Source organism: Thunnus thynnus, chromosome 1 (assembly GCF_963924715.1).
Source record: "Thunnus thynnus chromosome 1, fThuThy2.1, whole genome shotgun sequence".
NCBI classification, from domain to species: Eukaryota; Metazoa; Chordata; class Actinopteri; order Scombriformes; family Scombridae; genus Thunnus; species Thunnus thynnus.
In genome coordinates this window covers 30,503,029-30,530,224 of record NC_089517.1, presented here as the reverse complement: position 1 = coordinate 30,530,224, position 27,196 = coordinate 30,503,029, and the positions used below count along the sequence as shown (strand labels likewise).

Below are 27,196 nucleotides of genomic sequence, written 5' to 3'. Positions count from 1 at the left end.
GTATGTTGTGAAAAGTGTTTTCTTTGCATAATATGAAGATTATCTGGAGTAGGTATGCATGTGGATTTTCATATGTCCCCCCAAATGCTGTCATGGAAAAAAAGTTGGTTCAACTATAATGATCAGTACTAAGGTTTGATACGAAACATTGCTGTTGCTTTATACTGTAAGGAATTTCTTAAAGGTAATTTCATATTGAGTTTAAACAATAGAAAAACACAAAACAGAGTAAGCAGCAACACAGAACGCATCATACCAGTGGGGGAAAAAGACAAGGTTATAAAGTATTAGGAATTAGTGCAGAAACGAGTTTTCAGCTGATCAAGTTATTTTCCAGTTATCCAAAACACTTATACTGGTCTCACCACCTCAGTGAGGATATGCTGTTTTTCCTGTTCTGGTCAGATAAAACAAGCAATTTGAAGTTGTCCCTGGGCTCTGAGAAACTTAAGAAAATTCAGACATTTTGTCATCAAAAGGATTAATTTACTTGGTGAAAAGACAGATTAATCATTAATCAGAATCATTTTTATTGGCCCAATAATGTTACACATTCAAGGAATTTGACTTTAGGTTAGTGGCTCCCAGTGTTCTTAGACAGAATAACAACACAACAATCTTCAGAAATATACACAAGGGTTGACTGTACACAGGTTTAACCGTTTCTGTGAAATGTAAACAGGATACAAATAGTGCAAAAAAGTGAGGAGTGCAAGGAATGCTGAGATTTATATTAAATGGTAAAAATCTTATTTCTCTTATCTCCAAGAGTTTTAACACGACCTAGTATGTATTATTATTTACATTATGGGTAGTTTTGTTTTAAATTCATTCTAAAAAGTGGGTAAAACGCTAAGATGTTAGATAAAGCGGAACATAAACTTTTAAGCAAGAAGACCAGTACAATTAAGAAATATGTTTGGCTTAAGGAGAAGTATAAAGGGGAAATATTCTTGTACATTTACACCTTGTCCATTTCACTTTGATGAGAGAATAATAAATCAGATATTACGTAACAAAAAAACAGTTGTCCGTTGCGTAACAACTGTTTCCCCGCCCCCCTTTTTTCATTCGCTCCGCGCCTGCGCAGTAGCTCCGTTCACTCCGCCATTGAGGGACGTACGATCCGGAGGAAAAAGGGTCAGAGAGGCTCTTCGACAGGCAGCCGCTACACGCTTCTACAGCCTTCACCCGTAACTTTGGCCTCAGATATCATTTTTAACACTTGACTCGCACTCTTGTCTTATCTCCGGTGTATGAACTTGTTTTACTACTGACTATCGTCACTACTTGAGGAGCGTCTTTTTTCAACGGATTGTAGAAGTAACGGGCAGCTATAACGAGGCTATAGCAGGCTAGCTAACGTTAGCTAGCGACCTGGCTAGCTGCACACGAGCTGAGCGCTGCTCGGTGGAGGTGGTGGGGTGGGGGGGCGGTGTGCCTACTGTCGTTTGATGGATCCAAGAATTGCCTGGTTTCAACCAGAACAACGCGGACCAGCTAACAACCTGTGGATGCAGATTTGGGAGACGACACAGGGGCTCGGGTACTTGCATGTAAATAACAGCTACACCGCTGGACCTCAGAGCGCGTCGAGCCTGAAAGCGACCGTCAACGGGGCGTCGGGAGCCGTCCTCACCAGCAGAAACGGAGCACTTGACTCAAACACCGGTAGCGGGGAAGCTAGGACTCAGGGGATGTCGACCTCAATGGGGGACGGAGAAATAACGGAACAGCGAGACTTTATACCACTAGAAACCAATAGCAACCACAACAACCGAGCCGCTGGCAGGGGCGGTGTCGGCGGCGGAGGAGGGGGGCAGCAGCAGCAGGGCGGCGGGGTCGCTGTGGTTTGGAGGGGGCCGACGGACGGACACCCCAACAAAAGGAAAAGAGACAACAAAGCTAGCACTTTCGGATTCAATTCCAGCCTCTTGAACAGTGACAGCGGCTCCAACACAGGAGGCTACGATGGTTACACGGGCACGCCATGGAAAGTGAGGAACTACTCAGAAGGAATTGTAGGGTAAGAGAGAGTTTATTCAAGATTGGCTGTCTCATTTTTGAAAACCCGCTGCTGGCAGCGGAGGCGCTCCCACAGAGCAAGAGCCCTCATAAATCAGATTTTACTGAGGCTGGCGCACAGTGGATCCAACAGGCGTGAGGCTGTTTCAGGGCATCCCATGTGTAGACTAAGAGTTGGTTACTTTGACTCTTTTAAACGCCTGCACAGTGAAATGACACGCAGGGAGATGACTGAGTTGTCAGTCTCACCCCACCCACTTTTTCACTGTTTCCTAACCCATTGAATAGACAGTTGGATAACTCTGTAAAGTTACATGTGACACTGATATGATCTACCAGAGTGAGTCTGTCTACACATTTAGTCTGCACATTTCCAAATTTTATGAAGTTTTACACAGAAAGTTTTAAGCTGCAGAGCATTTTAATTTAGAAATTAAATTGAATAAAACTACTTTTAGTGACTCACCACTTCAGAAGGTGGGGGATGTAACTAGAAAACTGGGCCTGAAACAAGATGAATGATTATTTTATTCAGATTTAGAAGAACACCATCGTGGATTAGCTATATGAAACCAACTGTGTCAAACTGCAGGTCAATTGTTCCAACACTTTTGAATTCTGTGTAACTTTTCAAAAAATGCACATTTCAGAATGCATGATGATGGATGTATGTTCAAACAGCTTGGAGGGTTAACCATTTACTTTTTCTTACTACTGGTTTTCAGTGTTCTTTAGGTGTTACTGTATGAACACAGAACAGAGCTCTATTGTTTTAAACCTGGCTTGTTAAGATTATATTATCCATTGAAGGTTACAAATCAAACACTGTGTAAAGGAACATGCATAAATTACACCTACATAGTTTATATACTGCTAGGTAAGATGCATATTTGAGTATGCTGCTCTGTCATCAACAGATAGTTTAAAGGGAGAGGACAAAAAGAGCATACAGGAGGTAACACGTTGCCACCTAGGGGTGGTTGAAAAAAAATTGATTCACATAAGAATCGCGATTCTTATCTTCTACGATTCTGAATTGATTCACAAATGTCAAAAATCGATATTCCAAATAAATAACGTGATATTCAGGGAACAAAAAAGGTGGAACTCAACTGTGAGGGCAGTGCAGCACCTGGACAGCCCACAGTGCGCACATGCTAAAGTTATCTTGTAGTTCATCTTCAAAAAATGCAGCGTTTGGGCACATTTTTTGATTTGATGACTAAATAATTACCTTTGTTAGACGAACGTAAAGTGTATTGTGAATGTGTTCACTCAGAGACTAATGTTAGTGGAGCGTAGTGAACTCTAGCAGTAACAAAGGAGACCTGCTGACCAACACACTGCAGCATTAAACAACTTAAACCAACTTTGAGGTGAAGAAAATAACTTTGTACTGGTCTGTTTCACCTCAAAAACCCTGTGCCCACTCAGTGTCTTGGACAACGATGCAGCCGAGGCTAGAGCTAGAGGCCACTGTTAGATACGTGACGTTAGTAACAACACAGTGGAGCAGTCCGCCTCTCCTTACTCTAGAGTGAACACACCAACTTCTGTTTTTACAAAAGACATTTAACCAGTGATCTTGGTCAGTAAGTTACACTTCTCATAGACTTTAAAATGCTTTTTAATTAATTAACTCTGTTAACTTTTTAAAATCAAAAAGCTGCGGACCATTTATAACTGTCAGTTATGTTCCATGTTGCATTTCAGTGGAATAAAGACACAGTGAATGGTTTGGCACACAGTGTACCGGATTAAGAGACTAAAACTTGCGCCCCCCTTTCTATTCATTCAATCGAGAATCAATTTTGAATCGAGACTCAAGAATCGATTCTGAATCAAATCAGACACCAAGAATAGGGATCAAATTGTGAGATTCCCAAAGATTCCCAACCCTATTGTCACCCTAAACAACAGTGACACTTTTATTGGGCTTCTTCACTGGCCCTCCCCTAGCTGCCTCAAAGTCACAGATATTAGGTTGCCAGTATATCAAAGGAAATAAAGTTTATTGTTGGTTAAACTTGTTCAACTGTGCTGTGAGTAATGATCAGTATGCTCACTATGACCGAAATGATGTACTAGCACGAAGTTGTACATCCTCAACACTCAGCTGAAATGACACAGATAAAGACTACAACCAATTACACAACATTGTTGACTAATTGCAGGCGATGTTGTGTTTTGGGAAACCAAACAAGTCTCAACCAAGCTGGCACATCAGAATGTGCCTCTGATGGGAAAGGAGGATCCCTTGTTTGCTCCTTCATGAAGAACAGCAGTTGTGGTGACAAGTTTTCACATTCTAAAAGTATCAAAATGCTTACAAATCATCAAAACACACATAGTATTCTCAAATTATGGCTGAATGCACAGCGTCATTCAGAAAATTTTTGTTGCGTTTGGAACAACTCAGCACATACAGATGGATGAGGGAGTTTAGAGGTTTTAACACTGTTTTAAACAGTGAGAACATGTTTTAATATTTTTGAAAACATTGTAACTGATTGTATTTCATCTGATCACAGCTGCTGTTTTTTGAGGAAACTTAAACACTGATTACAAGCATGATTCAAACCTACAAGGGCTGAGTGTTTGTTACTCAAAAGGTGTTGGGTGAAGTATAATTTAACTATGGTATAACTCTTCTCTGTGTGCTAACCTTTGCATAATGTCAACAGGTATAGTTAATCAAATCAAATCCAACAAAGTGGCAGGACTTTTATTTTGAAATCAGTTGAAGGGCAGGGTGTGTAGTTGCGGTTAATGCCAACGTCAGTGATCCTGTGGTTCATGCTTCATGCGCTTCAGCTTCTGTCAGTTCATGAACCACGCTTCATTCAGTGAGTGACTCAGTGACTCGTTCACAAACAAGAGAGCCCCGCTTCATTCACTGAGTGTGAGATTTGAGATCGAGATTGAGATTGTACATTAGTACATTTATCTAAGCCTACACTGTTGCTCATACTAGAGTTAGTCCTCTGACATTGGCTGATGTCAGAGGACTAACTTAGTACAGTATTAAATCACAAAGTACAATAAATGCACAAGACATTTGTTAACTTGTAATCGCGTCAGGGGACCGCCTTTCCCCCGGAGGCTCTTTTAGATGTAATAACTGGAGAGAAATGTTTTGGTGGGTGGGGCTCTGTTTTAAAGACCTTTTAGGTGCAGAGATTTGTCCCCACCACCACCACCCCTTTCTATTGGACATGTGTAGACAAGCAGAACACCAGAGTGTGGAGCTCAGTCTTTGGTTGATCCTCATTTATAGTAATATGGAAGCTCTGTGTTTGCATAAGGACATTCCTTAGTGATTAGCTCTGCTAATACCAGAACCTGAACCTCAGAGCCATGATCACACTCACCACCACTGAGGGCTCTCTGTCTGGCCATACTCTGGCAATTCACAATGCCAGCATGCTCTCTGGCTGTGTGTTTCGAAATGCTCTTGTAAAGTCCAGTCTGTGTGGATGTGAAAGCTGCTTTTGTTATGTTAATTCCATGTTTAAATCTCCTTTCATATAACAAATGTCTTGTTGCTTGTGAGATACAGTCTGAATGTGTGATGTGTAGGAGAGTGATAAACATCCAGTTTCATAGTTTCATCGTGTCAGTTTAGTTAGTTACTATAGTAAGCCTTGCCGTTATGGGTGATAGCTTTGAATAATATGATGGTCATGAGCACGCCTGTTTTGTTGAATTCGCAAAGCCTCTTTTGACCACATTTCCCACTTCTCATGCCTGCTTGGCTTTTGCTTAACGATACACATACACTTTTTTTAGCACCCACCCCTGCTTCCAAATCCCCAAATTTCCTTCCATCTCTCTGCTGACATTACAGTTTGGTTTCTATGTGTCAAAGGATGAGAAGCGAGAGGGATTTGAGAGTGTGATTGGTTGCTGTATCAAAATCAGGGAGTGGATCTACATTTAGCAGTTGCATGAGAATAAAAAGAACAAAAAAAGTAACAAACTACACAGTCCTGGGATGGTGGTGTTTTTTCCACTGGCTAGCTTACCTCAGCTGTGAGTGTTGACTAGAGCATTGTTGTAATGGACATTCAGTGGTAGTGATGAGCATTCTGACTTTAAGGATAAACAAAGAAATAGAATATTAAGGAGCTCTATTATGAATATTTCAGTTTTGTAGATTCTTGAACAGGATTTATAATCTAAAGCTGAACCTTTCTTGCCATTTTTGCTTACACTTCCCTTTTTGTACCGTCATACATTTGGATGCAGGGCATTAAAAAAATATTTGCCAACTCAGTCAGGGTGAGTGACTTGGATAGTGTACAAACATAACTCTAGGAATCATTGTTGCATTTGATTTGCAAGTAGCAAAAAGGGTGAAGGAGGGTGTGTGTTCAGATGCATTTTTCCATGGGACAGTCAGTACACTATACACTATATTTGGCCATGGGGGTTGGCTAGAGAGACAGAGGCATGTGCTTATTTGTGTTTTACGCTCCTCCAGTCTTTCTGGAAGTGAGTGGGTCTAAGCAATTGGCCCGCCTCATGATGGAAAAGGATCAGTGTTTACATGCTCCACACAGCCTCGCTTCCACAAAACAAAGCCACCCCTCCGAGAGAGAAACCCTAGCTCCTTCAGTGTCTGTCCAATCAGACTGGGAGTTTTAAGGGAGTGTTTCCACCTCATTTTTTGGTCTTGTAGGACAGCTATTTAGATTCTTTATATGGGCACAGGAAGTTAGTGTAGCCTGGGGGAGCTGTGGCCCATTTCTGTCCTTCTGAACTGTGTCCTGGTCTGGTATTGTGTTTCATTACTGTGTTGTCAAGGTACAATATTCCAAAGTTCCTATCATTTTATAACAGAGAAAGCCCTTGTAAATCAATTAATTAGACAGTGAAAGAATAATTTACTAGAGGAATCTGTTGCTTTCTGTTTAACTTCCCAGTGTCATTCTAAATTGACACATTACTTTGCGTAAAATCAACATCAGTTTTGAGATTGATTTGAGCACACTTAGTTCACAGTTCAGTTAATTTGTCATTTCCAAGTAGATGTCACACAAACCCAGTTTAACACTGAAATAGCAAGCCCTGCTAACAAAGTCTGGGGGTGGTTTACAAGTAGTCTAAGGCTGAATTCACACCAAATCAGGCATTGCGGTGCACCTCCACAGGGTTGTGCGGAGGTGCAGGGTGGGGGTGTGTTTATTTGTAACCGCCATGAACAATCAGAAAATAACCTTTTATTCCTCTCATTCACCGACTTTCTTGCTACCACTGCTCGCTCTCTTCATTCACTCTCTGGCTTTCTCTCTCTCTCTCACACTGGTGCTCTCAGCTCACTTGAACTCTCTCTCTCTTTTTTCTTGTCTTTTTTAAATGAGTCGGGAAGCCGACAGCAAAGCCTAACTTAACTTTTAATGTTATCAAAGGAAGAGAAATGTCCTCCCCTCTTCCTAATAACGTCCTTGTCCTCCCTCATGGCAGGGTTGTTTAGCTCTGATCAGTCTCATCTCCAGCCGTGATTGGCCACCGCAGTGTGATGTTGGGTTGTGTTTCTCCAAAAGTTGATTCTGGCTCAACTTTCTTGCTGCAGGCCGCTGTGATGCCCCTGCGGCCCCTAGCCTTGCAGCCTAAATGTGCTCCGTCATTCAAATGAACGGGAGGACTGGTGTTTTCGCCGCGATGTCTGATTTGGTGTGAATTCAGTCTAAAGGCCCGGTCACTATAGCCTTTGTGACAAAAAAATGTATTACCATATTGACTTTCATTTAAATTGAATTGCTGCTGTAAGTGGATTCAAATAAAAAAAAAAGTACATCTCTAGCTGGTGAGTGCTCGGATTTGTTGTCATAGAGTAAGACAGCTGCTTCAAAGTTGGCAAACAACCTTATCATAGTTGGTAATTTCGCCATCTACGACGTAACCCCCCACAATACTTCCACACACTGCATCTCAGATGCTTCAGTGGACCATGCAATAGGTCAAGCTGATAGTGAATTTTAAGAACGCCCTCTGCTGGATCACAAGGCAAACTACTGCAAAACTTGCCGTTAGCTACCGCAAGTCAGCCAGCCTAGCCATCCTAGTCTGTCTGCTAAATGGATGAAACACTAGCTAGGTTGACTGGGCACAGTCTTTTATAAATAATAATATTTTAGTTCCCTTTTGTTTCTTTTGTCTTAAATTGGTTATCATATCTGTCATGGTACGAAAAATGCATATTGTTATCGGACATGGGTCATGTAAATATTTGATCAGTCTAGAGCACCAGGTCCATCATTTTGTGCTGAAGTTCACATAACAATATTTGGGAAGCCTACAGACGATATTCTTGCACAACCTGAGCCCATCTGGCCCTGTAAGCAGGGTAAAATAAAGTTTCAGAAGATTTTTTTTTACTATTATGTGAATTTAACTGTTGCATCTATGGGAGAGACTGGCTGAAAAAAGACACTGGTATGCGCCCTTGGGTTGTGTTTGTAGATGAGGCATCACCTGGTAACGATAGGTGAAGCCACAGGAGTCTGCTAATATGAACTTAATTCATTCTTTTCCTGACAGGTAGCTAAAGCTAACTAGCCGGCAGTCTGCAGATATCAAGCTGATGTCATGTCAAAATGCAAGCAGCATGAGCAGGTGAATTAGTGGATGGACTTTTTTGAAAATGATTAAACCTGATGTCTGTGCTCTACTTGAAGTATCTGATACTGACAGTCCATAGCTGTTGGGCATAACCTGTATTTGTAATATGCTTAACAATGACAGCCTTGAAGGTGGTGCAGCCCTTTTGTTGTTCTTGTTCAACGGTGTTGCACATAAAGTTCTAAAAATATGACGCTTCACCCATGTTTTAGTCTTCCTGCATTTTGCAGGGGAAAAAACTGTGAATCTTCTTGACCTTAAAAAAAAATCAAATTTTTTTGGCCATGTCTGCCAGACCTACTTGAGTAGTTGTTGTGTGAAAGAATGTGTCAGTTCTTATTTTGCTAGCTTTCTTGAGAATGCAAAGGCATGAGCTTCTGCTCTTTTCTTCTGACGTCTTCATTTAAATGTGGTGAATGTCTTATTCATGTGAAGCACTTTATTCCTGTGGCCCAAAATGGTTATAATAACAGAGCAACCTGCAGTTGATTTATTTTAGTGAAGCCTGGTGTTGGCAGCTAGTTCTGAGTAGTGAAGCAGGACATCACTTGCAGGCTAATGAAGTGTGTGGTTAATCGCTCACTAATGAGTAGCCCTGGCTCATGAGTTTATTGCCATTTATTACCACTGTCTTTTGGAAATTTATGACTCCCAGCTAGCGCACAGATAGCACCTCTGTGACTGAAGCTCCATTATTAGAACGGTGGTTCATCCAGTCTCTACTGGCTTTGACGTCTGTCACGCTCTCCTCTCTCTTTCTCTGCTCGCTGGCTGGCTCTCGGCCAAAGCGTGTAAGCCTGCGGAGAGAGAGAGAGAGAGAGAGAGAGAGAGTGAGAAGCCTGCATGCTGGTCCTTTGGACTGTAGGTGAAACAGGCCCCCTCTGAACAGCACGTGTGGGCAGCTCTCCATAACTCAGCCTTCCCATGTGTAGTGAGGAATGTGTTTTTCTTTTTTTTCCTCTTCCTGTCCAAACCCTTCCTATGCTCCAGACTGATGCAGTCAGCATGCGACACATGGCGTTCTGAGGCTTTTTTTTCATAGCCCGTGTTTAGACTGTGACCTTCTGAGCCTGTGTACAGAGTACTGGACTTTGACCGTTTCCTTTTGCATTTTGTCTATGATAATATTGTTTTTTAGTGATGATTAAAAGCCATGTGAAAATCATTATCATCAAGTGCAGTAATTTAACAAGTTATTTTGCTCATTTATATTGGCCTTTTAATTTGAATGAAATGTAAAGAACAACAACAAAAAAAAAAACTGTTGTTATTTAGGGCCTGGACAGTTTGTGCTGAAGTGGAACTTTACTCTTGATTACTTAAGGCAAAACAACATAGTCATATTTGAGGCTTGAACATGCTTCACGTGCCAGTGCTTTTGCCAGTGTTTGGGAAAACTACTTTGGACCCATAACCAGTGAAGCTACAAGCTACTTCTCATTGGAAGTAGTTAAGCTACAGCTGTGCACACTTTGTTGCGGTGTAGCAAGCTGTGCTATTTTGCTACAAAGTTAGTTTCAGAAAGCTTAGACAAGCAACAAGAAGTATTTAAATGTATGATTGACACCTTATCAGATACTGTAAGCCCTGCTGATGTGATACTCCAAGCCCAGTTCTGGCACTTAATATTTTTACTCCCAACTATTCCTGTTTTGACCACAGTCAACCCCTGCATCACTCAGGCATGACCAGGCTTATCACTAGCAGCCTGCAGTGTTTGGGCTTCTGTGTAACCGGAGACGTTTTGTCCCAGTGGCCAACAGTTAGCACCCCAGATCAGTTCATTGATGAAACATTAACGAATCTGCCATCTGCGAGACACTGACACCGTAGCCTCTGTTTGTGGTTGTCCTAATTTTGAAAAGCAGTGTGTGATCTGACGTGTTTGCCTACTGGCAACACTGTCAACCTGAAGCTGTTCTTCGTTACTTAGGTACTCTATTGTCACAGCAGTGTCACATAACACACACCACCATCTTTTGTTGCAAAGGTTGGCAAGGCCCAAAATTTCAAGCCTTTGTGAAAATAGGGTCATGATGTTCGGACTCTTTCTGGGACACAATGGCCACAACACTGGTGACAATAGTTTCATTAAGACCAATTAGGGGAAGGCAATAACTAAACATTGTTGTTAATCATCTTTCACAATAATCATTTTGGAATGCCATCATCATATCAGGTTATTGCCTAGGCCCACTTATGTATTCTATTTTTACTAGCGATTTACCTCTCGTACTAAAAACTTGTAAATTAACTATGTATGCAGATGGCATTACAGTACATGCATCAGCAACAACACCTGCTGATTTGACTGCTATCTTGAACAGGGAGTTAGATATTATTGGAAAATGGATCTTTGTAAACAAACTGATACACATCCAAACTTCAGCTAGTACAGAACAAGGCCTTGCTCTCCAGTGTCCGTACAGCATCAACAGCATACACTTCTGGCTGATCACTGCACTTCTACTCTCAACATGGAAAGTTTCACAATCCAAAGTCCAATCATATCAGTACAGTTAATTAAAACACAGTTTATAGTCATAAACATATTCCACCAGACAGGCTACAGAAAGACGGTTTTCACTTTCCAAGGCAAACACTAATTTCCTTAAACGCACTGTTGTATATAGAGCAATGAAAACATGGAATTCTTTTCCACTAACTGACTAAATTAATACAGAAATTAATGTTTAAAAAGCAAATAAGGAAACTCCTAGGAACAACATATTTATAGGATGCTATGCATATGCCTATTTGTGGTTTTTTGCAGTGTAGGTTTTATTCATACATATTAAAGTTATTCTCTAATATATGTCTTATGTTTGCCAGTTGTGTTGACTGTAATATTTCATGTATGTTTTTAAATGTGGACCCCAGGAAGATTAGCTGTGCTTTAGGACACAGCTAATGGGGATCCTAACAAATAACAAAATGTCTTGATACATGCTATTACACTATGTTGTACTGAATTCTAAAGCTATGCTACAGGCAGTTGTAGTGCTCAGTGTGAAGGGACAATAACCTCTTTTTCCTCCATCCTACCCAACTTAACAGATGGCTCTCGTTCACATGAAGGCATTTCAGCACCACACCCATTCCAGTCTGCCCCTCTCTTTCCACTTTTCTGTTTCACCTTTAATGCTCGTTTCTATCCAGTTACCTCTCTGTTTCTTCATTTCCTAGCTTTAACTCACTCTGTCTTTCTTTTTCTTTACCTTCACAGTTTCACATTATCCCTTGTTTTCTGTTTTTTTTTTTACTTTTCCTTCCCATTCCTCCTCCTTCTGGCAGCCTAAAGGCTGAATTACGCTCCTTTGATAGGGTGTTGTGGTGCCTTCATGTGGAGGCTGTACAAGAATGGCGAGAGTCTGCTGTAGTTTCTTGTTACACAAAAATGCGATATCACAGAGCTCAAAAAAGGTTGGATAGCGATATGTATGGAGTGATTCCACTTTTTCTCCCCTCATACCAGCTCCAATACATAAAAACTCAGTTTTGATCCAATACCAAGGGCAAATGTGACTTATTTATCCATTTAAGAGAGTTTTTCCATTTTCCATTTATCAGTGAGTTTTCCATTTGTGGTGTCATATCCAAAACGCCTTCACACATTACTACTTATGGTTTGGTGTCATGATTATCAAATTTTGCGTTAATGAACACCCACTGTTCAAGGAGTACAAGGCATGGCCTGTTGCGCTTAAACGCTGAATTTTGAATTTGAACACACATCAACAGAATATTAGATTTTTTCCAACATTGAAACGGTAAAACAGTAAAATTAAAAAAAACAAAAAGTAACTAGTTCTACTTCCACACAGGTACCAGATCAAAACAAGGTTAGTTTAAGAAAGCTTAGACAATCAACAATGAGTTGTTTGTTGAGTTTTTAGTCAAACCTTGTTTAAAAATATGATTGAAGTAAACATTACTGTAAATTTGTATTGTGAATTGCAGCGAACCGTGAGCTGATTGTGTCTTTATACATCTACTTAGGGTATACAATGAAAGCACAACACTGTGATAATGTGCAACATATTCATGTAACCTTGGCAGGAGTGCTACAGGAGCTCAATTACTAATCAAATGATCCATCATAAATTAAGGCATGTGTAAACATCCCAATATTAGACACAGAAGCACCATCTGTATCTTTCTATACATAAAATATACAGGACAAACTTTAACTCCTACAGCAGTAACATTACAATCAACCATCAGTAAGAGTGTCACAGTACCCTGGCAAAATTTCAGTGGCATTAAAATAATCTTGTCAGAGAGAAATGCTAGGAAAAGAATAAATCCTAAGTAAGAAAGATAACATTTTTTTCTCTCCTATTGGAGCTCCAGCTCTATGGAAACCTGTTCCACAAGATTACATAACATTACCGTGATATAGGCAAGCGGGATTATCTGATAAGCTGTGCCAAGGGTCCATGTGCTCTCTAGGCAGGAGCAAGACAGACATGCAATTTGATCCTAGGAGGTGGGGCATGAGTTGTGTTTTGTCCTATCACGTGACAACAAGGGAGCATTAGTGGCCTGTTTGCTGTGAAATGAAACCTATTGCTGCTGTTGTGGAGTGGAAATGCTTACAACGCAGGGATGTCAGATTTTCTGAAAATGGCTTTTAGTTTATCATACTGCACTGTAAAAGTCTTTTTTTAGCTTGGTGTTTGTGGGAGTTTGAAAATACATCGGACCTTTAAAGCTAAAGGGAATCATGCATGTCCCCAACCTATAGAATTCAATTTCAGCACACATTAAATGACCTTAATTTGCTGTAAGGGTTGTGGTATGTATATGATATAAATGGAGCAACACAGAGGTTTTTCTGTTTACCATGAAATCAAAACAAATGCAGCAGAGAGTAGCAGCTGAGTTTCTTTTACCCTTAAATGAAACCTAGTGTCTCAGTGATGTAGGCTGGAGTCTCTACAGTTTGCACTGAGAAAAGAGATTAGTCATTAAAATATAGAGTGCTTGTCAGATGTTGGAGAGGCGGTGACAAATGAAAACAGAAACTATTTGCCTCTACCTCCCTGGCAAAAACAAACAAATGATATTTTGAATAGTGCTAGTTTTGGTATTTCTGTTGAGTAAGTCTTCGAAACAACCTGTTACCCAATATTATATGTTGATCAAAATTTTTTAAAATCAAAATACATATGATGAATACAAAGCTTAAGTTCTCAGGCACCATGCCTGATGTTAGGCATACAACAGTTTTAAATTCATATAATAGTTAATTCAATACATCGTACACATTTCCTGCTGGACAACTTTTCAGGCTCACAATTTTTTTTCTTGCTTTAATTCCTGCAAATAGTCATATGTAATGCTGGGAACACCTCATTACTACTAATGCACCGATTCATTTAGTAGATGTTAGTGACTGTTGTGTGTGTTTTAAAGCAGTCATAACAAATAGAAATTCAGTTTCTAGTGGCATTTTCTCTTGGTATGAACAAAGGAAGTCACTGAAATGAAATCGTGCCATTCACTTCACTTCAATGTGGTCGGCTCTGTGTGAAGATTTCCCAGAGATGAAACCACCATATATATATATATATATATATATATATATATATATATATATAATACATATACACACCAGTATATTCATGTGATACAGTATGCAACACAGGGCAGGGAACTTGTGTTGTTGTTTACTTGATATAGCGGTTGGTTGTTTCCAGTGAGTGCTACCCCCAGTTTCCTCAATTCATCTGCACTTTGAGTCACGCCCTACATTTACATTCAGTACATTCAGACTTGTGAGCAGTCAGTTAAGCTGGGCTCAGACTACAGGAGTTTTTGGCCGGTTTATCTCTGATTCACCCCTCCCGACAATCAGAGGAGAAATCTGGTCTGGGACCTTGGTCAGTACCAGATTATCTGGTAATGTGAGGGATTTACAGATCCAATCTTAAACCTCCAGAACTGCTTGCAGACTCATCGGGGCCGCCCAATAATTTCAAACATGTTTGATATTTAGGATATAAAATCTGGAAGATTACGTCACTAAATTGTGAGCACGACCACAATACAGTAAACATTCTAGTCTTTGAGGCTAACGTTAGCTAGCATACATACTACTATTAACAGATTAAAACTGAGAGTTAAAATCTCACCTCCAGGTCTCACTAACTAAAGAGACGACCTGTGTTGACCAACCATTTTTTCATCCAGACTCGTTTAGCCTTCTGCTTTTGTTTTTTCTCTCTGCAAAGTATTAAGCAAGTTGTTGATGATGACCATGTCAGTCTCCATTTCGTTTACATCTGCTTTCCCTTGAGATCATGTGAGATGATGCATTGCTCCCTCTGGCACGATAATCTTAATAATATCCTGTAGTGTGTGATGCTCCATTATTTCCAAATCTTGTAGTGTGTGAATGTTTGAGATTAGAGAGAACATCTGTGAAGTTTCTCCTTATGTGTGTGATGCAACCCAATTTCAAAATTGTTTAGGATTTTAAAACTCCTGTAGTCTGAGCCCAGCATTAGGCTGCATTCAGAGGGACAACAGCTATGCATTAAAGATGCAGCCTCTTCATTCATTTCCATAAGACCACATCCATGGAGCAGAATGCAGCACGCCCCCCAAAAATGTTAATCCTGGCTTTATTTTGCTGCAGTGCATTCCAACATCATCCATCAGTGCCAATCAAATACCTGCAAGCGAACTTTTCAGATAGAATAATTCTCAGCATGTGCTGTATATTTTGCAAATTTGACTGTTAATCTCATAAGTGTTGAGACTTTTCTAGAGTATAAAATGCTGGTAAGCCTTCAAACTAGTTGTCCTGTTTTATTTTACATCTTCCCACTGGTAACTGTAGCAATGTGCAGACACTAATGTTGTGTCTTGGGGTTTTTTTTTTTTTTTTTGATGCAGTGTTGCTGTCTGTCTGATCACAGCCTTACAGTGAGACCACTGGCTGCAGCAACTGCGGGTTTAGTTTTTTCTCTCAAGGTCACCATGGAAGCATTTGTGTAGGGAGGAGATGGTTCTATTCTGCAAGTATTTTCCCTAGATGGTTCGTGGACCAGCAACCTCGCTCTGCTGCTTCTGTATCCTGAGCTTCTACTACTCTGAGATCCAAGAAATTATATCGGTGAAACCCAGTCAACTTTCACTGCTGTCAGGTGAAGAGTGCTGGTTACGTAAAACCCAGACAGTAGACACACACACACGTTGTCCTAGGTCATTTTTGGGGACATGACATAGACTTACATTCATTTCCTGGAGACTTACCCTAACCTAAACCACTACGTGCCTGACCCTAACCCTAACCCTAACCCTAACCTTAAGCTAACCGTAACCTTAACCACTGACCTAAAAACCAGCGTTTTACAAATTGGAGACACGGCTTTTGTCCCTAGTTGGACAAGCCATCCTGAATTAATTGGTTTTTAGTCTGAAATTTGTCCCTGAAAGTAGCCTATGACAGACCCACATACACACACAGTGCTCTTTGAGGCGTAATCCAAAAATCATTCACTCAGCTGCAAGTGTTTCTCTTGTCCAGCTTTCTGTGGTGTATGTGCAGGAATTTTTTTTGTTTGTATTATTTATAAATGCTGAAATATCTTTTTCCCCCTCTCTATTTCTGTGGTTTGCCAAAGGGAGCAAGCCTGTTATTAGCCTAATTCTTGGTTTATATGGTTGTTTGTGCACATGCACGTGTGTTTGTGTTCTTATTTGTCCACCCACAGAGACTTGTCCCTCCGTCTGTGTGTATGTAGACAAACTGGTCAGTGAAAAGGTCATCGCATGTGGGCAGAGCGACCTGTTCCAAGGACAAATGTGGTACTCTTGCTTAGTCTGCCCTTATTGAGTGCAACTTATGTACTGACATTACGCTGTGGCACAGCAGGGGTTCCTGGTTTGTTTTTTGCTCTGCCCTTACCAAGAAGAAATGGTTGGTTTGAGATAATGTTGAACACACAGCTGCCTCTCTTAGGGGGAGATAAAACCCTTGCTTTCATAGTGTGCCTAAGACAAACCTTTTGTATTTTTTTCTGTCTTTCCTTTGTTTTCAGTAATTATTAACTTCCTATCAGTAAAGGTCAGTCCATGTGTGGAGGAATATTTTTTTTTCTTGCTCTATAGTCAGAGAAATTGACCTGTAGGACTTGAGAAATGTGATTGCCCAAGTAGGTGACTCATAAAATCATACTATTAGGACATATCAGTCAAGCTAATATTCCAACCAGTGATTTTGCTGATGGGCATGAATCTACCTGTACCTGATAATGGAACTATTCAGAGAACTCAGCCACTCCTGGAGACTCTTGCTCTTTTTTTAGAAACTTTTGTTTGCCAAAGGAAGGCTGACGTGTTTTTGGCAGCGCCCTGCTTCACATTCTGCTCTTACATAAATCCATATCTTGGAACTAACTTGTACAAAAACTCTTCAGCTGTTGGTCACAGGAATTGTCAAGTTCAGCTGCCTGGCTGAGTGACACCTTTGTATTATTTCATCCTGAAGATTTGAACCAGCCATCTATCAGTCAAAAGCCTTGTTCGCTAACCTCTTTAGATATCACATCCCCATTACCAAGCATATGTGATTTATTTTTATTTCAGTGCTTTGATTATTTAGCCTATCTGAGACGGGAGGAAAGTGATCGAAAATTGATGCCTGTGTGTGGTGTATGAAATGAGATGTGGCTAAATCTTGAGTTGTAAAAACAAACATACTTAACTGATCTATTCAGTAAACTATCAGTTACACTAAGCTGCACTGTTTGACCTGTTCAGTTGTCTAATCTATGTCTTACAGTTCTTATCACTATAAACCTGCTAGAGTATAAGTAAGATGGTACCTGCTGTGTGCATGTCTGTTCTTGACGTCTGTCTTAAAAAATCAATTTGTGACATGGTTTGAGTAAAGCTGATTTGTAAATGAAACCCTGCAAATTAATTGTACTCAAGCCACAAATGTCACAAATGGATGCTGAATGTAAAATAAAGCCATGTCGTATTTGGCATCCTATTGAACTTAATGTGCTATTTATTATCTGACTGGAAATTATGATTAATGTTTAATTCATTGGATTACCACAAAAAAAACAGAATCCCATCTGGTGATTGTATTTATAAATGGATTATGTGAAAGCATTCATCTTCTAGTCTTTTAGGATATAGCTGCTCTGTGACTGTCAACTTATATTTTCCCCTTATGTGTTTATGTTTGACCCTTCTTACAATGATATGTCCTGTGTGATGTGCAGGTTACATGAAGAGATCAGCGACTTCTATGAGTACATCTCCCCGCGGCCGGAGGAGGAGAAGATGAGGCTGGAGGTGGTGGACAGAATCAAAGGAGTCATCCACGACCTATGGCCAAGTGCTGAGGTACACATGGGTTGTTCTTTATATCATAGGGTGTGACAGACAGGATTTTTCGGCGTGCCACTGATAATCAGGGTGAGAATTGCCTCCAGCTGTTAGCAAGAAAATCTCGGCTGTAATCTAAAAGCCTCTTTTGAGGGACGCCATGCATCACTGGAGGTTATTTTCTTTTGGCAGAAACAAATGGATTTGTAGAAAAGTGAAATTAGTTGAATTACACTAAAGACAGTGGTTTGTGCATTTGTTGAGCACTGTGATCAGACTACTTTGGACACAATGATCTCCGTAATTTTCCAACATTCAGTAGCCACAATTACTATAAAAGCCAGACTGTATGCAATCAAGCAAATGACTTGGAGCCCCAGCCTTTCATGAAGCTTGCGCTTGTTTTTCTATTATCTCTCTGCTGCACGGTACTCTGTTGTGGTCATGTTATCAACAACACCTCAGGCATTCTTGTACCCACTGACTTTGATCCTGCTGATAGAGCATTGTGCTTGAAAGTACGTCTGCTCTGAGCTTAGCAGCTCCTAAATTAAGGAGCACAGTACTGTCCCAAGCTGTATTCCATTTCCACTGCAATCGGTGGAGTGAGCAAGGGCAATTTGGTCAACCACTTAGTGTTATGCTAGGTTAATTGATGAGCTTAGATGCCTAGACATCCACCAGACACTCTGGAGTGTTTCTGTAGTCTGTCACAGAATCTCGAACTTGCCAGGTATCTTCAGAAGCTTGTTTTAACCAGCCGTACCCAAACATATGATGGAAAGCTTCTCTGTCATAGGTCATCTCAGGCCTGAAAATGTTTTGTTACCACCTGTAGTTACCTCAGCTTTAGCAGAAGTCTAAAGGACTTCCTATTCATTCATTCACAAACATGGCTCTGCAATCAGCTTAGCCCGGGACATGTGACTGTGCTGTACACCAGAGTTTATACTACGGCTTGATGCAGGATGGAGGGAGGAGGTTTAAGCGAATAAGAAGGGGGGTCAAGGCTTAAGTCTATTTCTGTTCAGACACCAATTTGTGTGCTGCTCAGTGGGAGGTTTAAAAGGTGGAAGGTTGGAGTTATTTCTGTCACTTCTATAGCGTGCAGGTTAGGAGATCAGTGGTTTAAAAGGATTGTCTTGTATGTAAACAAGCTGCAAATCATTTCCTCAGCATTCAATTTCCTCATCAGTGCAGAGAGTTTAAGTTTAAGCTCTGGTCTTTAATTCCTCTGTCCAAACGATTTTAAAATATTCAAATTACAAACTTTCTCTTACCCCTGATAGGTAGTTTTTGTACCAGGCCCGTGCAGTTTGTTTGAACTTGTCATTAAGTTAACACCATGTTAAGATGTGGAATAGTAATATCTGTGCAGCTTGGAGAACAGGTTTTTGTAATAGTGAAACTTGGCATGGGAAAATCAAAGAATGCCAACTCGATGCTCACTGTCACCAAGCAAACATCAAGGTGTCTGAGTGAAGAGAACTGTATGTCTATTTGTGTTTTGTAGTGTAATTATTGTGTTTTTTATGTCTTGTCTCTCCAGGTCCAAGTGTTTGGGAGCTTCAGCACTGGTCTTTATCTGCCAACAAGGTGAGCCACTTGGTTTCCTGAACCAGCCTAGAGATTAAAACTCATGCTTGCTGTCTTGATCTTTGCCAGACTGTGAGTCTTACCAGAAGTACTTAACTGGGTTATGGAGAAAGTGCTCTCTCTAGCCAGCAAATCATTATTTGCTTGTGTTTTGAGGATCAAGTAGTTTAGGTAATTTTAGCACTGCTGATCCTGGATCTTTTTAAAACTTAATTCTGAGGCCTGCAACTGCTGACCACTTAAAAACAACAACAAAGAACTGCCTCCTTAACACAAACACACATACATGTCACTTGGATTAGTGGACTCTTGACACTGTACCAAGAACTCTAATGGGACTAAGCTGTGTGTGGGGATGCATGCATGTCAGTGGGTGGTGTGTATGTCTGTGCTCCGGATTTTCTGAGTGTCTGTTTCTGTGTGCCTCTCTCTGTCTGGAAACATTTATAAAAAGCATTTATTGAAGTTACAAGGTACTGATGATTTACTCTGTGTGCACGTGTATTTGTGTGTTCATGTGGGTTTTTTTTAGAGTGGTGCTTGTGTGTAACATTCTGTATGTAGTGAACACACACGTTGCTAATTTACAACGCACGTTGGTTAGCTTCCTGAAGTTCTGTCTGAAGTTAAGTTAAGTATCCACAAGAGGGGAGCAAAGCCACCTGTCTGCAGTGATCTACCATGTGGAGGATATTTAAAAATGGCTGTTAGGCTGCAGTAATAAGGAGACCTTACTACTGCATATAAACTTAGATCGCACTGAAAGAAACAGGGAAAAAAATGCTGTTGATAATGCAAGTTGAGGAAGATTATTTTCTGGTTTTATCTGTGAAAAAAACTTATTTTGAAATAGGCATATATCATTAGCAGATGTGAATCAAATTTAGAAAACCCCTATTGTATGTCTTGTTTACTTATGACAACCAATGCAAACCAGAGAGACATCTGTTAGTGAGCTGTTGTTGAGTTATTTAGTGAGCGACATCAGTTAACAGGCATGTGCAGCCACTGTAGTTACATTGGGAAGCCTATCAGTTGTTGTTGGTTTGTGTGTGTGTGTGTTTACAACAGAAAGGTGTTTTTGCTCATAGCTGTTTATTTCAGCCACTTGTTTTTTGCTCTTCTGTATGTTGCACTGTGTTTGTCACGTGACTCATTGAAAAGTTTGATTTAAACACTTTGCAGTGTGAGAAAGAATGGGCCTAAGTGTTATCTGCCATGTCTCTCTCTTTCCTCCAGTGACATTGACTTGGTAGTTTTTGGGAAGTGGGAGACACTCCCACTCTGGACGCTGGAAGAGGCTCTCCGGAAGAGAAATGTTGCAGATGAGAACTCCATCAAAGTTTTGGACAAGGCAACGGTAAGATTGTACTGACTCACAAGTGAACATTGTGTTGCTAAATTAGATTTCCTTTGTTTTTATAAGAGTTTTTTAGATAGTGGAGTTAGGAAGTTGGTACAGGGATCATTTCTTTAAGAAAAAGTATGTATATAAAAAAAAAAGTATGTATAAAAGTATGCAGTATTTTAGATTGTGGGTTTACTTTTCAGATTTCTTTTCAACACTTATCTATTCTCAGAAATTCACTTGTGCAACTCAAGATTTTGACTCATTACACATTCACAGTTCTCTGTAACAACTACACTAAATGAAATAAGTTTGTACATTAATTTCTAGAGGGAGGACAGTTTTCTGCTACCCAGAAATTCTTCCTACCTTAACAGAAAGCATTATTATTAAAGTTGAGAATATTATAATTACTTCACTGTAATGATTTTATACGTTTGACTGTCAGTTGTGCGCCATGTAAATCCACAAGTAGAAATGGCAGAATTTGGTAGATAATATGATCGATAATCATCAATCATTCATTAAGTCATTAGTCAGTATGATGCAGACAAGTTCATGTGAATGTTAGCTGTCAGATAGTCAGTTACACAAACTATAAATCACATTAGTACAAGCTGTTGTGACATCTCCAAAACTCTGACTACACTGGTTTAGCATACATGCTTTGTTTTCAGGCATGTACACTGGCATGTGCATCAAGGCAAATGCCAAAAGTGGATTATTGTGTGTGTTGTTTCTAGGTTTACAATGGACTTAAAGTAAAGGGAATATTTACAAGTGCTTAAAGCGTCTTTAACAAGTGTCAGGAGGCATTTAGGCAAGCTTGGCCGTAAGTGATTTCCTGTCTGAATGTGTGTATCGTGTGTTCCCAGGTTCCCATCATCAAACTGACTGACTCCTTCACTGAAGTCAAAGTGGACATCAGCTTCAACGTGAAAAGTGGCGTTAAAGCTGCACTGCTCATCAAGGAATTCAAAGAGGTACAGTATGCAGTGCCTGGGCACCTAAAAACCCCACAGAGATGTGCAGAGCAAATTTCAAGGACAGGAAAATACAAGACTGTTGGAGTACTGCTTGAGCTGTTCGTTGTACTTCCACAAAAACAGGACTTTTTATGTCTTGTATGACATGTTGAGATGTTTCATTACCCACTGGCAAACACAAGGAGATGTATTTGTAATAAAATGTTTTAAATGTCTCAAGTGGGCTGTACCTTTTTATACACCAGTGATCAGGCCAATGAAAACCCTGGATCTTTTAGACTTTAATGATCATTTTCCCTCTAGAGGGTGCTGTAGACATCAAAATGCATTCATTATGTCCTCGCTGTGTCTGTCTCTTGTCCCGCAGAAATACCCTGTGCTGCCTTACCTGGTGCTGGTGCTGAAGCAGTTCCTACTGCAGAGGGACCTCAATGAAGTTTTCACAGGAGGAATCGGTTCCTACAGTCTCTTCCTCATGGCTGTCAGCTTCCTGCAGGTAAGATATACTCTGTGATTAATACTGACAACTCTAGGGGAAGAAAATATATATATTCATAAACTATTCTTCCTAAAACAAAACTGTTAATCTACCATGTATATGTAGCATGACAGATTAATAATTCTGTCAGGAATTGGTCCACAGTCAGCGCCATTTACAGTAATTCTGACATCAAGCTGTACTGTGTTCTTGTCCAGCTTCACTACAGGGAGGATGTCTGCAGTCCTAACATCAACATCGGTGTTCTGCTCATTGAATTCTTTGAGCTCTACGGTCGCCACTTCAACTACCTGAAAACAGGCATCAGGATAAAAGATGGAGGCTGCTATGTTGCCAAAGATGAGGTTCAGAAGAACATGATGGATGGCTACAGGCCCTCCATGCTCTACATTGAGGATCCACTGCAGCCAGGTATATCTCTCTCACAGCACTTCGTTCCTACTGCACACAGTAGAAACAAAGGCGTGTCAAGTATATTTACACAAATCGACCATCTGTCTTGTGTCCAATAGACAACGATGTCGGCCGGAGTTCATATGGTGCCATGCAGGTGAAGCAGGCATTTGACTACGCCTACGTGGTGCTCAGCCACGCTGTGTCACCCATTGCCAAGTACTACCCCAATAACGAGACGGAGAGGTAAGGCGCTAATTCAAGAAGCTGTCGATCACATATCACGGAAGAATTGTTTCTTCTTAACAGTCAGTCAGTCTATTGTTGCAATATTCAGTCAAGCTTTTGTTCTCGTCCGGGTCGGCTTTTTCGTGTCACGCTGAAAATATTAGGTCAGTACCAGTAACTGCTTTATAAACACTTGTATACCTCTTTCCATATCTCATGGCAGCATACTTGGCCGAATAATCCGGGTGACTCAGGAAGTGGACGAGTACAGGGAATGGATCAGAAAAAACTGGGGGAGCCAGTCTCAGAACGATCTGACACTCAACAGTACGTTCAAACGGTTTTCGCAACTTTTTTCTGAATTTATATTTCTTGAAGTCCTGTTGTAACTGACTTCACCTTTGTGTTTGTGTTTCTGATAGGAAATGACGTCACGCTCTTTGAGTCCCAGCAGCTCGATGAATGCAACAACAACGTCCCAGATGACGACGTTGTGGTTCTACCGTCTGCTCCTCACAGCAAAACCTCCTCTAACTCCTCCTCTCCATCCCCTTCACTGCGCTCCTCTCCCTCCTCTTCCCCGCTGTCGCCCTCCACCTCGTCCTCCAGCTCTAGCGATGCGGTCAGTCCTGAAACCACACACACACACACACACACACACACACACACACACCGTTCAAATGCTGCACTATTGCCTATATCTGTAGCATTTAGTAGTTTTTCAAGTACTGTTCAGTTTTAGGTTAATTTAAAGAATAGTACTACTAAATATGTAACCATTTCTAAATCTCTCAAATGCTAAATAGAACTATGTTATTGACACAAATACAGTACTTTTGGTCTCTAATTTTCTTACTACATAAATTATATAATTATCTTGCTGTACAACAAACCCCAGATTCCCTGCTTTTGTTATATTGTTTTGAATTCACATGTGCAAGTTGTATTTAAAGAAATTGGAGGCGTCTGAAACAGCGATATCAACAATGTGTATTTCTAAGCAGTATGCATACATGTACGCATGATGAGCCGATGTGAAAGGAAGGCAGGTTGTTACATCACATTGCTGGTTTTCTCCAGGACTCTGACGGCACGCCGTGTAAGACAGCCAAGCAGCAGTCTGGTCGGGGCCCCAGCACCCACAGAGAAAAGTCTGCGGTCGTCACTAATCACCGGACACAGAGCCACACTACCAGCACTCCACCTGGAAGCAACAAGGGAGGAAAGGTACGCTCGGCTTTACCTTATACATACGCACACAACACATTATACACCACAAAATTTAAAAAGCAACAGAGAGAAAAACAATACTGTATTAAATGTAATAACACTGAACACACATAATAAAAAAGTGGGTCTTTCTGATAGCTGTTAAGTATTTTGTGGTATTTTCTTATAAAGAATAATTGATATAGAGCTTTAAAATGAGATCTTTATTGTCATACTTCTCCTTTATTGCAAGGCTGTGTTGTATCAAGTAACTAATCAATAATCCTGCAGGAACACTCATCTTGCTTTTATGCTCTTCCCTCAGGCCAGGATGTCTCGTTCCCACCACAAGAGCGGCCACCACCCGCAGCAGAGCTCCTCCAGCACCAAAAGTCAACAGAGCAACAAGCCACACCACCAGGGCAACAGCAAGAAGAGGAAAAATGTGCGAGACTCCACACAAGAAGACCTCTGCAGATAGGGGTGACCTCGCCTGCCCCCCCTCCCCACTCCCCAGCCTCTCCCCCCTTCCCCCAATCCTTGTCTGCAACTGACTGACTGTCCCACTTCTGCTGCCAGACTCCAGCCTTGGGAGGTTGTTAGTAGTATTAAAACTTCTACAGTATCTGTCTCTCTGTCAAGCTTTTCGGGGTGACAAGCAACAATTTCTAGCAGGAGAAAAAAAAAAGAACAAAAAAATAATTGTTTTAGGAAATGGGGTCTAATTTCTCAGACCTTGAACTGAAATCATAAAGGATAGTCGCTCATCTGCTTCCCAACAGCTTCTTTGACGGAGCGGTTTCCCCTTCCACAGCCAGCACCTACACAACATGCCTCTTGCGCCTCCTGCTGTACAGGAATAGACAGGTCAGGTGTCTGGAATCTACTCTGGAGCAATACGTGGAACTGCTGGCTGTACTTTTCACAGACGAAAATAGGATCAAAAATTTTATCAAAAACAAAAAAAGACGAAAAAAGGCAAATGGCTTAAAATGTACAAAAACAAAAATGTTGAACAACAAACATGTACACTGATTTTTTTAAAGATGGTAACTTACAAATGCAATCAGTAAGAGTGGGATATAACTTATGCATGAGATTTCTTTCCGTTGGTTGATTTTTCTGTTGGTTTAATCTGTTTTGTTATGTCTAAACAGGTTATACAAAGATTTGTACAAAAAACCGCAAATGCAAAAGAAAAAAAAAAAAAAAAGGAAAAAAAACACTAAAAAACACATGACACAAGTAAGGGGAAATTGTTTCATATGACCTTTTTACAAGATATACCGATTGAAGACATGTAAACGTACACATCTTGTGCCCGCAACTTTTTGGCAAAAGCCAAGAGCTGGTTTGGGTCCCATTGCCAACATCAATCATCAGCATCAACGTTTACTCCTGGTTGCTCTCTGTGAGTGTGTAACAGTGTTAACATTTAGCCTTGAGTGAGCCAACGCTCACACGCAGCCCTATAGACGACTGGATGGAGCCTGATCTCTCACCCAGCTCAATAGCACAGCCACAGAAATGTAGAGGCTTTAAGACTACAGGTTTAAACTAGCAAGGGGTCATTATGGTTTTATTGAAAAATCCTACACTTGAAAAAAAAAAAAGTGTTAATACAACTGTGGGTGATAATCTGTTTCTTTGGTAATCTACCTACTACAAAATCATTTGTATTTGTTAAATGTATTTATTTTTTTATTAATTATATGAACATAGTATGGATATGTGTATTATTAACATTAGAGCCCATATCTTTGAGTCCTATATTTGAAATAGGATAAGTTGCTGGGAGGTGGGGGGGGCGGGTAGAGGTATATTGAGGTACAGCAAAATGCCACCTTTATTATTTCATTGGGATGTTTTTTTTTTGTTTTTTTTTTTCCTCAGTGACAGTTGAGTGACCAAGTTACTTTGAAACGTTTGAGAGACCATTTTACTAGTTAATGGTGAGAATTTTGTTTTAATATGTGGCTGGTCTACTTACTTTAAAAGGGAGCTGTATTTTTTTTTTTTTTTTTTTAATTTCATTTTATAAATTATCATCGCAACAAACACACTATGTCAATCCCCCTCTGTCATTGCAGTACAACAACTTAACCTCTAGATGGAGTCATCGCTCCAGTCTGAGTCCACACAGAGTTTGGGCTTTTATACTGCATTTGATTGGTTCATCTCTGCGTTATATTTGTGTTTGACTCATAATATTTAAACTGAAGGAGCAGCTGCACATAGAAAACATGTTAAGCTGAGTACTTGCTGGAGGGAGTAACACACCAAAGCACACCACAGTCCTCTTATTGTCTCTATCCCAGATGTCACCCCCCAAATCACCCACAGTAATATGAAACAAATAGCCAGCAATAATTACCACCTGACATTATACATTATTAAGGACAACATGCTCATCCCTGAGCAAGTTTTAAAAAAGCACATCCATGCACTAACTTACAGCCTTTTAGATTTGGTGTTGAAATGCGTGTTATTTAGTTGTTTTTTTTTCTTTTCTTTTTTTTTGCCCCCTACTCCTCAGTGCTACAATTTTAGCGGTTTAAATAAATGCAGTATATAAGCGCTGGTCTTGTGGTAGACGGACAGGGAGAAAGGTGAATTAAGTTAGCCGTGCCATCTGAATGTCCACTTACCATCTCTATATTCACCGCAGGAAGGCTTCAAACCCAACTGTACCCATCTCTGCAGCTATTACAATTCATGCAATAAAAACAGTACAATGAAACCACGTATTGAGACATGGTCCTGCTTTTCTTACAAGCTGTTTTTTCTCTCTATTTCTGCTAAAATGTCAACAGTTCACCATAACATTCATATACTGCGATGATAATTAGATATGAAAAGGAGGGTTACATTACAATTGGAAAAAGAAAGTGTGAGAGCGTTTTTTGTGTGTTTTTGTTCTCCATCTCTATATAAAAC

At 40.4% G+C, this 27,196-nt stretch overlaps 1 protein-coding gene across 1 annotated transcript; it reads left to right on the top strand.

The window, feature by feature from the left end:
* Positions 1–1,108: 1,108 nt before the first annotated feature.
* tent4b (terminal nucleotidyltransferase 4B) lies at positions 1,109–27,002 on the top strand. Its single transcript, XM_067595110.1, has 12 exons — positions 1,109–2,026; positions 17,895–18,018; positions 19,550–19,596; positions 20,836–20,956; positions 21,820–21,927; positions 22,298–22,426; positions 22,627–22,840; positions 22,942–23,068; positions 23,274–23,377; positions 23,473–23,672; positions 24,131–24,277; positions 24,585–27,002. Exons 1-12 carry the CDS (start codon positions 1,455–1,457, stop codon positions 24,738–24,740), a joined length of 2,049 nt encoding a protein of 682 aa, XP_067451211.1. The 5' UTR covers positions 1,109–1,454; the 3' UTR covers positions 24,741–27,002.
* The last annotated feature ends 194 nt before the right edge of the window (positions 27,003–27,196 follow it).

What these genes read in the sequence shown, in the direction of transcription:
- tent4b (XM_067595110.1), top strand. Translation starts at nt 1,455, where the DNA reads ATGGATCCAAGAATTGCCTGGTTTCAACCAGAACAACGCGGACCAGCT. An exon ending in GAACGATCTGACACTCAACA is followed by an intron (nt 23,378 to 23,472) that starts GTACGTTCAAAC and finishes TGTTTCTGATAG; the next exon opens with GAAATGACGTCACGCTCTTT. An exon ending in CCTCCAGCTCTAGCGATGCG is followed by an intron (nt 23,673 to 24,130) that starts GTCAGTCCTGAA and finishes GGTTTTCTCCAG; the next exon opens with GACTCTGACGGCACGCCGTG.